We start from the raw sequence: 16,960 nt of genomic DNA, 5'->3' as shown, positions 1-16,960 counted from the left end.
CCAGAGCTTGCTGGGGTGGTTGACTTCCAGCTCACTATAGCTTCTCTTCCTCCACTGAAATGTGTAAACTCAGAAGTGAACGCAAGTTCAGGGGTGTTATTTAAGGATAAACCTGTCCAAGGTTGGCTGTGCTAAAGGAGCAATTCAGGAACTTAGGCACAAATAGTTTGCTCTGCAGATCTTACCTGATAAAAAGAGATGTGAGCCCTAGATACTTATTTAAGCCACCCAAGTGCATCAGAACAGAAATTACCGGTACTGCTGGCTTTCCCTGGTTGAAAATGTTGCTAACTGGGTACTCTGTGTCCCAGCTAGGCACTGACCTTGGCAATGAATAATCCACATGCACCCCCATTAAACAGAACACATTTGGGGCAATAACTTTGCTTAAGGGTGGAGAGACTACACATTTGTAAAACGCCAAAATATTTTTATTTAAAAACAGTATACAAAAAATACTCCATATATATATATATAAAATCTTTTAAAATCTTTTTGAAAAACCTTTTGCTTATAAACCAGCAAAATTTAAGTTTATAAATTTCAGCATGTAGACCTAAAGTCAACAAGGGGGTATTGAAGGATTTCCTGAGATTTCAGCTGTTGCATCCATGATTGCTTAAGCTAGGCTACTCAAAATCCACACCTCTAAAGGAGAGCAGGAGAGCAGTGGGCGGCAGGTACAGAAGCCTTTGCCAACGAGTGCTCTACTGGTATTTTGGACTACAGCTCCCATCAGCCCCAGACAGCATGGCTGTGCTGCTTTGGCTGATGGGAGTTGCAGTCCAAAACATCTGGAAAGAACCAGGTTGGAGAAGGCTGGGCTACAACACAATATTCAACATCAGGATGCCCTTAGAATACCCACAAAAGCAGGTTATGTCCTTAGAGCTACTTTAGGAACTTGCCAATTAGCTGCAGAACCTTCTTACACTCCTGAAAATGTACTCTAGAGGATCCCCCCAATGTTTGTGGGACTTTGGGGGAATAAGGGGCTACTGCCAAATGGGCCCAAGAAAAACCCACTTGGCACATTAGTGTATCAAAAAAAAAAAAAAAAAAGAGCCAGCTCAGCCCAGCAGTTCCATCGACCAAAGCATTGCTTAGATCCCCTAATCACTTCCAGTGGTTTGAGACCCGCGGGCACTGCCTGGCTTTAAAAATAATAATAATAAAATTAAGTTTACAGCTTTGTGCAACTTTGGATCCAAGTCACACACTCTTTTTGAGTGATGCTTTCTATTTCACAGCTGTTCAGAATGGTATTTTTTTATGGGACAGTGAAGATTAGAGAAATCTACATAATAAATGTGAACACTGATCTACATTCGAAGGAGACCCTGTTGCCAATTTCACTCTGAGTATCCAGAAACCAGCAGCTGTTCCAGCACCTTTCCACTTCTTGTGTGCCAAAGCCTGCATAGAGCTGCCTCCCCAACTTGTAAAGCAGGGAGAAAAGGTTGGGCATGTGGCAGCACGTCCCGCAAGCACATTGTCTTGAATCTGTGACCTGGCCTTTCAGAGCAGACCTACCAAATGCTACAATGGAGAGACTTTATATCTGGTAGACTTGCATGTGTTCAGTTCCCCTCTTCTCAAAGGCTGCTGTGGGTCTTTCTCTAAGGGGAATGTCCGCAAGTGTTATGGGGGGTTGGGGTTGGCCTTCTTCAGCAGAGAGCTGGCCACCGCCAAAGCACCACCTTGCACAAACCGCACAAAATTGTCCCCAGCTAATGGTCCCATGGCATAGAGTCCCTTCTCGTGGACAGACTCGTAGGTAAAGGGATCAACATCGATGGGGTTCCTCTTGGAGCTGACCGGCTGCTCACAGTCCACCGCCAAGTCCACACCGTTGTTGGGCAGGTAGGTTAGGTTAGGGTTGGAGCCGATGAGGACAAAAGCCATGGAGATGTTATGTATTTTCTGGTGTCCACTCTTATCGCAAAAGATGCATTTCCTGTCCTCTGTGAAGGTGACAATGTGGTGCTCAGGAAGGCTGACATAGCATTCATATGGCCCCGGGTAAGGGATGGCCTGCTCTTTCATCATCTGGTGGACTTTGTGGTACTCAGGATACATTGTCTTAGGGAGCTGGTTGAAGATGAGGGCTGGGTCATTGACCTTTCTGCGGAAGGCGTGAATCACTGGGATGTTGCAATGGTGAGCAAAGAGGATGGCGTCTGCCGCAGTGAGCCCAGCGCCAACAATCAGGATCGGGTCGGACATCATGCCAATCTCCTTGTTCTTTACAGCTTCTTCAAGGGCGGAGAGCGTGTGGTGGACAAATGGAAGGTGCTCCCCTTTCACCCCTAAGCGGGATGGGCTGTCGTATGTCCCTGTGGCCAAAACCACATTTTCCGCATACACAGAGAAGGGCTGTGTACCACTGACCGTCGTGAGAAACCCGTCAACCTGAAAGAGGCTCCCACTGTCTACCTGGGGGTTGGTTTGTGGATTTTGACTGTTGTAGCAGGAGTCTACATCCACACTCAGTTTCTTTACAGACGTCACAAGAGTTCCACAGCGAAAGTTTTGCTTTAACCCTTTCTTTGCCACATAGTACTGATAATACTGGACTATGTCTCCTGCAGTCGCCCTGTTATTTCTGAAGCCCCTGTAACAAGAATATGACTATCAGTACAGACAGATGATCAAGGAACACATTTCCTATGGCAACTTATTCAGGCTAATCTTCACCACCTTGCATTGCTCAGCAAGGTGTCATTGAAGCAAATTCAAGGTACTGTACACATTTTAACTTTTAAAAGAGCCTACCTTCCACATTGGATCATCAATTATCACTGGACTATAACTCACATCATCCCTGATCACTGACCATGCTGGCTGGGGATTATGGGGATTGTAGTCCAACAATGTCTTGAGCCTCAAGGCTGGAGCATGCTGGTCTATGACCCTTAGCCAACAACCAGGGATGATGGGGCAACATTTGGGTACCAAAGCTGAAGAACACTGGTTCAGGCAGCATTGAACTAGGGGCACCTATGCTCTGACTTGGTATACGTCAGCTGTCTAAGCTTCTACTTCAAAATACAGCCAGCTTCAGTAGAGTTCACTGCATGGTGCCCAATTCATAATAACTACAGCCCACAGAAAAGAACGCCCAGTTATCAAATTCTGTGGATTGTATTCAAGGTTACAGTAGTTCCTTTTGCATCTTTGTTCTACTTATCTTTTGTGTTTGGGCTTGTACACTCAACTGTCTGCTTGTTGACTCAGTCCACACCTGCAGAACTGAGGTGGAACATCCCTTTTACAGTTAATCAGTTTTACCCAGAGGGCTTTGGGTGGATTACAAGCAAAATGCTAGGCAGAGGCAAAGCCACCTTTCCTCCCCATGCCAGTCTAATAGTGCCTCCCGCAAGACATCCCAAATAAGGCATTTGAAAAAATTCATTCACAGTGACTAGACTGCAACAAGGAAGACTTTTTACATGCATTTATTTGCTTTTGTGCAGTCAAGAGGGTTATTTGATCATGGATGATCATAATAGGACAGGTAACATGATGCCTTGGATCTACTGGGCCTACTAAGTACAGAGCCACTGTGAGGCAATGGTTAGAGTGTGGGACTAGCATCTGGGAGATCAGAGTTCGAATCCCCACTCAGCCAAGAAGCTCACTAGGTCAGCCTGGGCCAGTCTCTCAGCTTAGCCTACCTCACAGGGCTGTCATAAAATGGGGGAGGGAGAACTATGAGCTCCTTGGAGCAAAGGTGAGATATAAATGCAAGAAATAATAAGGAAAGCTTCTCATTTGATTATTTTCATCCAAGAGCAAGCGTACCTTTTCTTCTTACTCAACCAGTCTTTGAACTGCAGGTCAGGAAGCCCCATCCAGTCTCCCTGGCTCAGTGTGAACATGGATCCCTCGATAGACTAAAAAAAGAATGAAGATATCACATAAATCAATGAATTGTGGCTGGAGGTGGATGAAAACTGCACTACAGTGTAGCAAGTTTCATGGGGTCTCTGACCACCCCTTTAATTCCTTTGCCTATTCTAAAAATAAATGTGGGTGTTGCAAGAGATTAAGTGGAATGTTCAATCTTCTTTTGGCTTGTCATAAATATGCAGAGCCACAGAGTAGCCTTCATCAACAGAGTGTCCACCACATGTTTGGACTTCAGCTACCATCAACCCTAACCCACATGGCTGTGTTGGCCTGGGCTGATGGGAATTGAGGTCCAAAACATCGAGAAACCTGCCACAGGGACTAAATTGGCTTACGTCTAGCAAATCCAGCACATGCTTTCTACCATTTTTTCTTCCTGCTGGAGTTCACTGATAGAGCAGGAATACATATAAACAGCTCAGAACTTGTTCAGATAAATTGCAGTTCAAGCACATCCCATAACTCCATTGTTTGTTGACATATTTCAACCCTGAACAGGAAAAGTCTAGCCATCTTGCAGATTGCAATAGGCCAGGGATGGTGAACCTCAAACTCAGGGGCCAAATACACCCCCTCAGGCTCTTGGGATTCTTGCCTGGGTGGAACAGGCCCTGAAAGTGTGGTAATGTCACTTGCTTGTTGGGGATAGAGCTGTGGGTATAGCTCTCTGACTTTGTGTGGCTGAAAATTACCCTATCATTCAAAGGTAAGACCCATGCCCACTGCCCACTTTTGCCTGTGGTCCCACACCCTACAGACATGTGGTCCTTGGAAGGTAATGTGGCCCTTGGGTTGTAAAAGATTTTCGACTCCTGTGATGGGTCATCCCTCATGGATGAAAAGATCAGCTTGGGTTGAGCCTTAAGGGACCAACCACTTCTAAGATGGGTCAACAAACTGTTGCCAGTGTTTTAAAGGATCCAATATACAGAATTGCACTTACATGCCAGGCTCCTCCAGGAAGGTTTTTGCCAAGAACCAGATGAGGAATGGCTCTGTCAGGTTGATGTGACCAAGCAAGGACCGAATCTGCAGTCCCACCGAAATCAGTATCTGGACGCATCAGGGCATCAAAAAGGAGAGCAACTGGGCTGGAGGATCGCCCTTCCAGACCTTCAGATAGGTACTCAATATCCTGGAGGGAAAGAGAGAACTCTTGATGAACACCAATCTTCTAATCACCACAAATTCTGGATTCAGAAGGCTTAGTTGTGGGCAGTCATCGGGAGAGCCAGTGTGGCATAGTGGTTAGAGTGTCAGACTAGGACCTGGGAGACCAGAGTTCAAATCCCCACTCAGCATGAAGCTCACTGAGTGACCTTGGGCCAGTCATTGCCTTTCAGCCTGAGTACCTCACAGGGTTGTTGCAGGGGTTAAATGATGAGGGGGAGAACCATGTGTACCACCTGGAGCTCCTTGGAGAAAAAAGTGGGCCATGAATGAATGAATGAATGCTAGATGAATGTACAATCCCTTTCCTGTTTATTCTAAGTGGCACTCCTTATACCCTGGACACACTATTTAATGCAAGGATAAGGAATGGAAGTCCTTATCTCCTTCACACATAAATACCTCATAGGCCATGTCTGACAGGTGGGCCACCCCATCCACTTTTCCATCACTTGACAGAACAGTGGCATGAGGCAAGCCATTTTTGCCATGTGGGTGATCAGACAATTGTCAGGGCTTACATAAGCACCACGTACCCCGGCAATTAGCCAATGGCTGCTTCTTGCAAAGGACTATCTCACAAAGTACTGGTGCCACCAATAAGCTGATTGATGGTGCCTACAACCCTTGCTTTGGCCCAGCTGTGTCTTTAGTCATCTCACATCTGACAAAGGGGAGGTGGGTGCCTCAATGGTGCCTACCGGGCAATTGCTTTAATATACAAGGCTGCCCCCAACAGGGCCAAGATCATGCTTCACTTGCTCTAAAGTAGAGAATCATTTTAGAGCCCAAATTCCCTCTGGTGAAGGATGAACCAAGGGTGCTGAGAGCTGTACCAACCTGGTCTAAGATGGAAACCTCAGGTGTCTCTTCCAGTTTCCTTTGCAGAATGGGATTCGGATGAACAGGGTTCCTTCGGACATAGGGAATGTTACCAGACAGTAGGTAGGATAAGCAGATCCCCGAAGGGCCATTTCCTGAAAGAGAAATTAGATGGCTCCATAAGGCACATTGTGTTATCCAGAGATGGAGGCTCAGTTCCCAGGTCTTGGGAAGGTTCTTCTGCTCATCAAACAGGCCCAAGACATTCTGCTGCTGGAGGCAAAGCATCAAATGTTCTCCCTCTAAGTCACAGGGTTCCAGAAATTGATCCCACATAGTTTGCCACATGTCAACCCCTGTTATCCAACGTGGTTTGGCAGGTGGTATAGTGCTGCAACAACAGCTTTCCTGCAGAAGGGTTGCTGTTGCTTACTGGAAGAGGAAGGGGTGAGACAACATGGAGGTGCAAAAAGCAGTCCACCTGGTGGGAAATTACGATGGCAGCTCCACCCCACCCAGCAAGCACTCCTGCTTGCTGGTTATCTACTGTTTGACAACTGTGCTTTTTGTCCAACAGATTAAGTCTCATATGTTCCTAAGATAGCCACTTTCATAAATCTACATAAGTCATGAAGTACACTCCAGTTAATTCCCAACAATTCTCACACTCTGGATTCTGCTGTCAAATGTTTGCTACTGCAAAATCTTTGAAAGGCTAAGGCTGGTGCTGAAAAGCAAATATAATTTCTGCTGTGTTTTTTTTTTAAAATGTGTTTTTAGTCGCCAGCATTTTAAAATTGGTTCTGCTGCTTGTGATGTTTTCAAGCTTCATTTTTGCAATTGTTCAACGATGCCTTCATGCTGCACATTGTCAGGTTTTGCCATTTTTATCCTGCTTTTAATTTTTTCCTCCGCAGCGCCTAAGGAGCAACAGCTGTTGGGCACCTAATGAATTTAGAACAAAAGTAACAACATCTTCAGCCAGCCCTGGAAACCAATAACTATTTCAGGCAGAGTTTCCACAGGGTTCAGTCTCCCAGCCTCCTTCTGAGCTGGATTAATATTTTACAGGGCCTTTGTCTAACCATCTGCCACTTTTTGAAGCTCAGTTCCTCACTAGAATGTGTCCAAACCAACAGCTGCATAATGCAAGAAAGCTGGTTAGGGTGACACAGCAACCTATCAGAGCATTAGTATCCCTATGCCATTTGGCACAGTCACCACATTGTAAAAGCCAGCTGGGAGGAGAGATTTCTCAAGGAGCTATATTTAAAGTGCTCCCTCTCCCCACCCTGCTTAGCATCAACCAAAGAAGGTCTCAGTCACGGACACTTAATACTCGCAGGGACACCATCCACCGCCATGCTATCCAAAGCCTGTGGGGTGCTCAGGTGACCAGCTGAAACTTCTGAGCCCACACTGGTACTTCTTTGGCTGCAAAGAACATTTATGGCCAATTTGGTCCAGTAAAGTTGATGGCCAAAATCCACTGCATTTACTGTAAATGTCTGCTTCTCATATGAAGTTGAGCCTGCATAGTACAGGTTATGTAAGGCTCCTCTTTGCAAAACAAAAACAAACAAAACTCTGAACAGCCAGCAGCTAGATGCTCACAGATAAGGGCTGGCAAGCTTTTTAAACTGCTGAAAGGGGAGAGGGAGAAAAGAAAAGGAGGGGAGGTAAGCAGGCAATTAGGCTGCAGTCAAGAAGCAGTGGGCAGAAATACTCAAATTAAAGTTCCCTCTCTGCCTTCTGTGCAGGGGAAAGAATATTTACAACTTGGCTCAGGGCAGCAGTGTGGTGCCCTTCATATGTTAGGGATTACAACTCCCATAATCCATGGCTATTGGCCATTTTGACTGAGGATGGTGGCAGCTGTAGCCCAAAACACTTGGAGGACACCACTTTGGCTACTCCTGAGCTTGCTCATACAATTAAAATAAGAAGGGTGGTGAAGTATTTGAGCAACAGAGGTGGAATAAGGGAAGCTTAGACCAAGTCAGACCACCCACCCCTGTCTTAGTAATTGTAGCACTAATGAGCAGCAAACAGTTTTCCTACATAACACTTCTTTAATATAAAGTCCACCTAATTTCTCTATCGCTACCGAGGAACCTTTGTTTTTCATAGGGATGGACAAAACTGTCAATTTCTGTTTCTCTCAGTTGCTGTTTTCCAATCTTAAATTCCGTTGTCACATTTCCACACCAGCATATATATATTTTTAGGTCCTCACAAAATACTTGGCAGCATTTTAGTGTGCATTTCTCCTAATATGCATACTTTTGCACATGATTTTCCTCTTTATTGCAATCAGTTTTGCCAATTATAATACAATTTTCATGCCATCTTCAGAAATATATTCATTTTTGTCAGACTCCCTCATATACATATTTTTGTGCATTAAATGTATGTAAATTGGAGAGCTGTATTGCAAAATTTGGAGAAGTGTGAATTTCAAAGGACAGCTGTGTTTTGCTTCACATATAGTTTTGGGAAGTGAAAATTAGGTGGGCTCACATTAAAATGGAACTGACCCGAATTTCTTCCCCACTCCTGTGCCTAACAATGGAGACAACTGGATTTTATATTTCCAAAAATATGGAGGATCAACTATTATTTGCCACTGCTTGCCAGCAGTCCCTCGTGAGACCTCAAAGCACTCAGCAAAGCCTCATCCAAATGCCTCCACTCTCTCCTCTAATATTCAGTCTTAAGGCTGTTGCCTAAATGCAGATTCCCTCTGTGGCTCCAGTATTAGCCAATTCCCATCCCCTTATTGTGATCAAGGGATCTGGAGATCTCAAAACTCTGCATGAGCTTTCATAACATTTTGGTTTGCTTAATAAAAGGATTGTCCTAATCTGGATGTTGTTGACATTTCTCTTTGGGGGTAAAACCTTTGCATTTTTATATAACTCTTCTGTTTCCCACAATCTGTGTCCCTGTAGGGGGAGGGAAGTGTCCCGACAAATTCCCGTTGCATGCAAAGAACTGCAACCCCATTTGTTTCCAGTAAGCAAGCTTGTGTTGGCAGCAAAAAGGGAGGGGGGATACTAGGACACTTCTTGCTTTAATTATAGCTCTTGGAACTGCAGCTTGAGGCTGCTGAGCACATGGTGGCCTGGCGAGATAAGGAGCCCTCGCCAATGTAGATTACTCCCCAGAGTGTATATTTACCTATGATCACTACAGGAAGAGGCTTGGCACTGCTCTGCTCCAGATGTGCATGCAACATGGTTGGGCGCTCGCTCACTCTCCGCCAGCAAAGTTCGAGGACCTCCAAGTCAGTCTGCAACAATAAAGCCAAGCAAATATTTGTTATCACCAGAACACCCTGATAATGGTGGAAAACTACTTATGTGCATGTAAGAGCAGAAAGAAGTACCATCAGCAACCAAGTTTTTAAAATGGAAGAATTCTGCATGCTATGTCCACTCCACTTTTTGAGTTTGCATCTTGGGTCTTTCTCCCCACTCTGAAAGGTGAGATTCAAGTGCTTTTTAGGAGGCCTGTGACACCCCAGCTTTCTGCAACCTGCAGTTCCTCATTGTCAGAGGAAGAACTTCTGAAGAACTGCTGAGAATCCTGAGCAATTTAGAATCCTCATCTACACACTGACATGAGTAGAGTAGGGTCTACAGTGCAGACACTGTACAACAAGGACAGCAACACTGGCGGTGGAATGGGGTAGAGAGAAGCTGGGAAGGTCTCAACCCCAAACTCCCTCATGCAATTCTATTTGCATGGGAAATTAGAGCTTATATGATGCCCAATATCACTTCTATGAGGAACTATCACCATCACCACCAGCCAAGGAGCAGGTCATTCTTCCAACCACAAGCAATGTTTAAGTCAACCCAAAGGTAGTAATGCAACCAAATTCAAGCTATAGGTTCTCCTGGTTTTCTTCTCTTTGCTTTTCCAGAGTTGTTGAAAACCAAGAATCTTCAAAGCATCAAGAATGGAGAGGGGAGTGGGTGAGCTGGGGGAGATATTCTTGAAATAACTCTTCTTTTTGGAGGTTCTTAGCCACCAGAGCACATCTCATTGAACTTCTGCTGTGCTCATTGAGTGGAGAAAGAACTTTGACAGCTTTCCAATAACATTTCCCCATAAGTTTGGCAAGTAGCCCTGGGCTTGGCATGTGGTTTCCTCAAAGTCATTGCATTACTGTAACCAGGAGGCAGAATGTGGTATCCTTCAGGGCTACCAGACAGAAAAATACAGCTACTGCTTTAAAATTGTATGAAGCCAAGTTCTAAACTAGGTGTGTGACACAAGCCCTGTTGAGGCACTATGCCCTTCACAAGATGAAGGGAAGTCTGGGGATGAGCTACTGAAAGTCTGCAGATGAAAGCATGCCATGCTCAAGTAGGCTTTCCACACTCACAAACTAGAACCCTGATAATCCAGGTTCTAGATCACACTGGAATACCAGTTGCTGGAAACAACAGGAGTAGACAGTGCTCTTGTGCTGGAGTCCCACAGGCATCTGTTTGGCCACTGTGGCAACAGGATGCTGAACTAGATGGGCCATTGGCCGGATCCAGCAGCCTCTTCTTATGAAGCATACATTTTTTCTTTATTTTTTTTTAACAAGATGTATATATTGTTTAATTGGGGGAAAAACCCCTCTAAGTAAAATGCTCTGTATTATTTTATAAACTAATTAAAAATATTCATAAGAGAATGCTGATAAAATCAAGCAACATTAAAAACAGGTAGACATAACAGAAAGATTTCCGAATGTAGATAAAATCGGCAGTCATGAATACATAATTTCGAAATCATGTCTGGATAGACTTGCCTAAACAAAAAAGCTTTTAGTGGGCGATGAAAGCAACTGTCTGGCATCAATAGGCAGTTCATGCCAGAGCATAGATACTGTCATGTTAAAAATTCATTGCAAGGGCAGAATGCGCATTAAGATGCATTTGGAGAAGTGTGAGCACTGCAGATCACAGAGCAGTCAAGTGGGCACATATGGAAATCCCCACAGAACTCTTAGGGACCTCTTGGTAGTTCCACCTTCCTCAGACATTCAGGGTGGGTTTGAAGGCCTAGAGAGGGCTTTCTCTGCGGCAGCCTCTAAGTTGTGGAAATCCCTCCCCACAGATGAGCTGGGCACCTTCACTATACAGTATCCATCATATGATGAAGACCCACCTCTTTACACTGGCTTTTGGCCCCTGAGAAATTATATTTTTAGGACCTGCCCTATTCTTGTGACTGTAACTCATTTTAAACTGTTTTTAATGGGAGGTTTCAAATTGTTACAACTTGCCCTGGCACCTCAGGCAGTAGGGCGGGGAATAAATCAAAGCCATCACCATCATTCATCAAGTAAAATGGTCCCAAGGTCTTAAAAGTTTTAAACACTAGCAAAAGCAGAGGAGGCTCCTAATCACATGCTTCAGCCCCCAATGTGGTGGGTTCCAGGGATGGGCAAGAAGGAAGTGACAGGAGAAATGGGGCCAGCACCACACAGTTCTGTGAGTGTGTGTGGTTGAATAGGCCTACAGGAGATCTTCAATTAGGACCTTTCACACTGGTTTCCTATAGCTTCTTTGAAGACTGGGGAAGTAGTGCTGGGACAGGAGGTTCAGCCCTTTCCTTCATTGCCCTTTTCCCAATCTTAGCCATTCCTTGCCTGCCTGCCCTATCCTGAGAGCTAACAGCTAATTTGGAGGAGGAGGTGATTTCGATAAGGGCAAGGGAAGCCACTTCCCCAGTCTTTAAAACAACCACAATGGGGTTTCCTTTCCTTTCCTTTCCTTTTCTTTTCTCTTCTCTTCTCTCTCTCTCTTTAAGAAAAACCCAAACAAACCACAAGAGATCTTAATCACTGGTCACATCCAATTTAGCCTTAGGAGTCTGGGGTAAGGAAAATATCCCAAAGCTTCTCAGTTTGTTGTGCTCAAATCCATATATCTCATTGCATATAAAGATTAGTTCCTTTTCCTCAATCTGTGTAAGAGATGAAATAACTTCGAGTGGTATGAACTGTGACTGAACATACACAGAAGGCATATTGTAGCTATGATTCACTTTCTATGTTCTCTTTGGGGTGCTTTCCTTGTCTGACTCATCTTCATAAAAGGGACAGGTGAAATATATTAATCCATTATGTTAGAATGATTATTGTTAGTCACATGTAACTTAATTGGCAGATTTAGTCACAGACCTAAGGCTTTCTGCCAGAACCATCCAACTAAAAGTTTACACACACACTAGCAGATATCAATTACTTAAAAGAAAGAAACTAAACAAATGCATGGAGGTGGTACTGATCAGTGGCTGTCAACCACAATAGATTTGCCATATTCAGAAGCTGCCATTCTCTGCATTTCAGATTCCAGAAGTTGGAGGCAAGCAAGGCTCTGTTGCCTTCATACTGAGCGTGTCAATTTTCCAGGGACATCTGGCTAACTGCTTTTGGAAGCCAAGCTGGACTATTGGTCCACCAAGCTCAGTATTGTCCACAGCAGGGCTAGGAGCATCTGTTCATCTCCAGATGTTGGGACTATTATCATCCCTAACCATTGGGGCTGCTGGGAGTTGGAGTCCAATAACATCTGGAGGTCCATGGTTCCTCATCCATGGCAATAGCTCTCCAGGATCTCAGGCAGGGGTCTTTGCCTGAGATCCTGGAGAGCCATACTGGGAGGTGCCAAAAATTGAACCTGAGCCCTTAGCATGCAAGCACATGTTCTGCCACTAAGTTACAGTCCTCCCCCATTTTTTGCCTGATTCAGCAAGGTTCATCTTAGGTCAAGGACAAGGAATGTGTCTCTCCAGGTGCTGTTGGACCCCAACTCGCATCAACATGGCCAACATAGCCAATGATCAAGGGTTAGGGGTGTTGTGGTCCACAGCAACATCTAGAGGGCCACCAGTTCCCCACCCATGCTTCAGGTTCTTAATCAACTACATGCATCCCACAAGAGCAGCTGCCTAAGTAAGATTATGCTACAATACAGGGTTGCAGCAATCTTCCATGTTGCCCCATCACTCTTATCTCTATGGCTTAGCTTCTAACTGCTTGTCACCTTGTAATCAGAAGCATGCACTAACAAATTTGACAACAATTCAATCCTCTGTCAACAGCAGTTGCTCTGGGAGGAGGAGTGTATATCACTTCAAGAAGGGTCTCTTATCTAGGCCAACCTTAACCTCAAACAGCCTTATCCCTCCTGGCCCTTTAGCTCCTGAATATTCATTTCTCATCGCTGGAGGCATGCAGGTTCCCAAGCAGACAATGTAGTGCCTTATTGCCACTTTGCAAGGTCACATACCAGGTTCCCACGAGTCAACTGCTTGGCCATGATGGTTTCAAGGTAAAAGAGGTTAAGTAAGGGGATTAGAGGGGAGCATTGAGGAGCATTTGGAATAGCAGAGTTCCTCAGTGAAGGACTGCACTCATAGCTCAGTGGTACAGCAGCAGCTTTTGCATGCAAAAGGTCCCAGGTTCAATCCCTAGTATCTCTTGGTAGGGCTAGGAAAACCCCTGCCTGAAACTCTGGAGAGCCACTACAGATCAGACTCAATATAAGGCAGCTGCCTATGTTCCTTATACAGTGAGCAAGATAACAAGGGGTGGGCATCTACAATCCACACTGGGTATTCTGGTGAAGGACAGTGGACTCAAGCTAGAGATGGAGTCAAGGTCTGCAGTGCCTGAGCTCAGCCCTGGGGAAGGACCATAGCTCAGTGACAGAACATTTGTTTTGGATGCAGACGGTCCCATGCTCAAAGTCTGGCATCTTGAGGTAGGGCTGGGAATGTCCCCAGTCTGAAACCCCACCAATCAGTACAGGCAATGTGGAACTAAATGGGTCCTGTTTTCTGGGTCCTTGTGGCTTTACCTAGCTGCACTGGCAGAGCGCTAGACAGCAGTGGGCAACTGGGTTTAGACACCCTTTTAATTTCCCACAGTGACCCTAGAGAGACACTAGATTGAGTGCATTGTGAGAAATGAAGAACGGCCATATTCAGCCATCTAACTTCAAGAAATTTGTTTCCTGAGGCATTAGGTCTTAACAGAAGAAAGATAAGCTTAGCAAGAGGTGAGCTGGTTAAGAAAAGAGATCAGATTATTTGAAAGGTAACAAAATAAGGCCTTGAACAGAACAAAGAATTCTATCTTTTGTCCAGCTGTAGCATATAGCACTCCGCAAACATCTTAAGAGGGCCAATTCTTGCCGTACATTAAGAACTCGGTCTGAATGCAAAATGCATGTGAAATATTGCCCTTTCTGTCCTCATTTTATGGCACGCCATAGTTGCCAGCAGAGAAAAAGTGTGCTAAATACATAAACCTGAGTTTATTATTCAGGATGACTTCAGAGTTGTGAAATCGGCCTTTGATCCCCTGAAATTGCTCTCTGGTATCTTTCCACTTCTTTGTAACTGATCTGCAGATTCCACATTCGCGCTGCCAGCACCAATATCCCGCTGTGGTGATAACATTACATAACCGTACTCAGAAGAGAGACCTCCCTCTGGCCAAACCATGCCAGGCTCACCCATGTTTGGCCACTGGAGTCAGGGAGATGCTTCCAAGTTTAAGAAACTGTATCTTAGAAATCCTACACCAAAGGTAAGCAATAGCATTTCTGCTAGAGGATCTAATAGTGTCATTTCATTAGGACCCAAATAGCCTTTTACAAAAGCATTTTTCCGCCTGCACACAGCTATTTTGAAGCAAGAGGGTTAAAAAGTTCTGCCAGCCATACCAGTCTGACAGGTGCGTCCCAAGAATGCAAAGTCACATGCCGCCAGACACTCCTTTGATTCCAGTCACTTCAATTTTGAATATACAGTGGAGAGACTGTCCCCTTGGCATTTTCCCACAGTTCCACACCACCTTCTGCTTTCTAAAAGGCAGAAACATCTCTGTTCCCATTTGTCAAGAGAAGTGCTTCCCTTCTGCTCAGCTGATTCATACCCCAAAAAAATTCCCCTAGCACGAACGAGGGTGAATTCTTGGTTATCTGGTGCCTTTCTCTTTTTAAAGCACTTATTTCTTACAATGCGGACTGGCAGTCAACTTAGTAAACCTTTTTGGCATCCTTCCAGTGTCATCTTACCTTGGAACAAGTCTGCTGGATCTCAAGGAAGGCCTGTCAGTCACAGGTGTCCCTCTAGCCAGAAGAGAATGAACCAGCCGGCTGTTTCGAGAAACTACTTCTCTCCCGCCCGCCCTTCTCCAGCTGCAGTTTAAATATATTACAGGCAAGTCTCCAGTCCAGAGGAGGCGGGGCTCAGGGCCTTGTGGGCAGGGCTAGGAAACTCTCTCATAAGCATGAGTCAGCAGCAGCAGCCGCAGCCGCAGCCGAGTCATTTACGCACTTTTATGAATGGAGCTACACAGTAACTGTTACTTGGGGGGGGAGGGGGAGCACGGACACAGCCTAGAATGAAAAAGAACTGGATAAAAAGTAGCCTTGACACTCCCCTGGTGCCAAAGGCATAGAAGACCATTTTGTAGATTTTGTTATCTGGAGCCAAAGGGACAGTAACAGTGCAGTGCTGGGATTACTGAAGACAACTGATCTGAGAGCAAGTCCCACTGAATTCACTGGAACTTATTTAAATCACTTTAAAACAAATGACAGTCAAGAGGTTAGAGTGGATTCTTTAAAAAAGAAAAAAAGGAAGTTGCTCCAGAAGTAGAAATACTGTAAAGCTGCAGTTTTTTTTAATAGTTTTTTTTTTTACTGGTCTTTAAAAGCCTGGGCAAATAAAAGCCCTAGCCTGATACCTAACACTTAACAAACTGCACACCAGCATCCATTCATTGGAGTCAGGGCAGCACCACAGGAGAGGCTGTTTTCCTAGTTGAAACCCATCTAGCATCTGGAGGGTGGGGCACAGAGGGCACTCCAGAAACCATGATCATAACAATACATGTAATATTCTTAACATGTTTATTTCAGATGCACCAATTGTCCATAGGTGCCAGGTGGCATGCACCAGTGATGGGGGATGTTTTTTTCAGCCCATAGGCCACTCTCCCTCATGAACCACCTTCCAGGGTGGGATTTGTGTGCCAATGGGGGGCAGAGCCAGAGGGAAAATGTAGGCGGAGCAAAATATGTGACTCCTCCTTTTGTATCATGAAGCTGCATTTCAGCCACACAAGTGTTAGAGGTTTTTTACACATACGAACACCTCTCCCTCCATACAAGTTCTTTATGGCAATATATAATTTACCCCTGTATCTGTTATGCCCAGTACCTTTTTAAAAAAATGTTACTACTGTGACCCACTTCCCCATTTCCTCTCCAATGCTTTTGTAGGGACTCAGCACTGCCACTAATTTAATAATCTCTAATTGCTCCTATATTTTCCTAATTAGTTCAGCTTCTCTTTTTCATTCTGTTTTTATCCCAAGTTTTAGCATATAATACCCTTGCAATTGTTCCTATACTGAAAATAAAGTTTGTATGTGAGATCATCTAATAATCTCTTGTCAGTGCTACTCTTGTAGTTCAATAAGCATAACCGTTGGGCTACTTCTACATGTCTCTGAAAGTTGGCTGGATTTTGGCTCACATCTTGTTTTGGAAAGTGCAAGTCTGTAGGTTTGTCCTTAAATGCAAAGTGAACCCATTTTCACCCCCTCTGTACTCCCACTAAAACTTCCCTTCTCTAGGCTAAACTTACTCAGCTAAACTTACTCCATAGGACTTGTAGATTCCTGTTCTCAACTGTTCTCCATAGGACTTGTAAATTACAAGGCAGATAAAATTCTGGTCTATGACCTGGGAGACCAGGGTTCAAATCCCCACTCAGCCATGAAGCCCACTAGGTGACCTTGGGTCAGCTGCTATAGCTCAGCTTCACCTACCCCATAAACTGGAGAGAGGGAGAAGGTGAGAAAAGGTGAGATATAAATGTCACCATCATCATATTCTTTTCTTTTAATATGGTGTGTATTTTTGTTGTATTTTTATTGTAAATCACTGTGTGATCTTTGGATGAAGGACAGTATTAAAAATAAATAAATAATAATAAAACATTCTATGCATCACAAAAACTTAGCAGCCTC

The 16,960-nt window shown here is 44.6% G+C and overlaps 1 protein-coding gene across 1 annotated transcript; it reads right to left on the bottom strand.

Annotated features, from left to right (window-relative positions):
• Positions 1–409: 409 nt before the first annotated feature.
• On the bottom strand, positions 410–15,130 carry OSGIN1 (oxidative stress induced growth inhibitor 1). The gene is made up of 6 exons (XM_081920366.1): positions 14,997–15,130; positions 9,085–9,196; positions 5,923–6,059; positions 4,856–5,047; positions 3,805–3,896; positions 410–2,614 (listed from the first exon to the last, which is right to left on the bottom strand). Exons 2-6 carry the CDS (start codon positions 9,140–9,142, stop codon positions 1,642–1,644), a joined length of 1,452 nt encoding a protein of 483 aa, XP_081776492.1. The 5' UTR covers positions 9,143–9,196; positions 14,997–15,130; the 3' UTR covers positions 410–1,641.
• Positions 15,131–16,960: the final 1,830 nt, after the last annotated feature.

This window comes from Podarcis melisellensis, assembly GCF_964234715.1.
Source record: "Podarcis melisellensis genome assembly, chromosome: 8".
Taxonomy (NCBI): Eukaryota; Metazoa; Chordata; class Lepidosauria; order Squamata; family Lacertidae; genus Podarcis; species Podarcis melisellensis.
This window is presented reverse-complemented; position numbering and strand designations above follow the sequence as displayed.

Coding starts and splice junctions, on each gene's coding strand:
- OSGIN1 (XM_081920366.1), bottom strand. CDS start 9,142: ATGTTGCATGCACATCTGGAGCAGAGCAGTGCCAAGCCTCTTCCTGTA. Junction 3,897..4,855: donor TTCCTGGAGGAGCCTGGCAT/GTAAGTGCAATT, acceptor TTCTTTTTTTAG/TCTATCGAGGGATCCATGTT. Junction 2,615..3,804: donor TGGTTGAGTAAGAAGAAAAG/GTACGCTTGCTC, acceptor TTCTTGTTACAG/GGGCTTCAGAAATAACAGGG.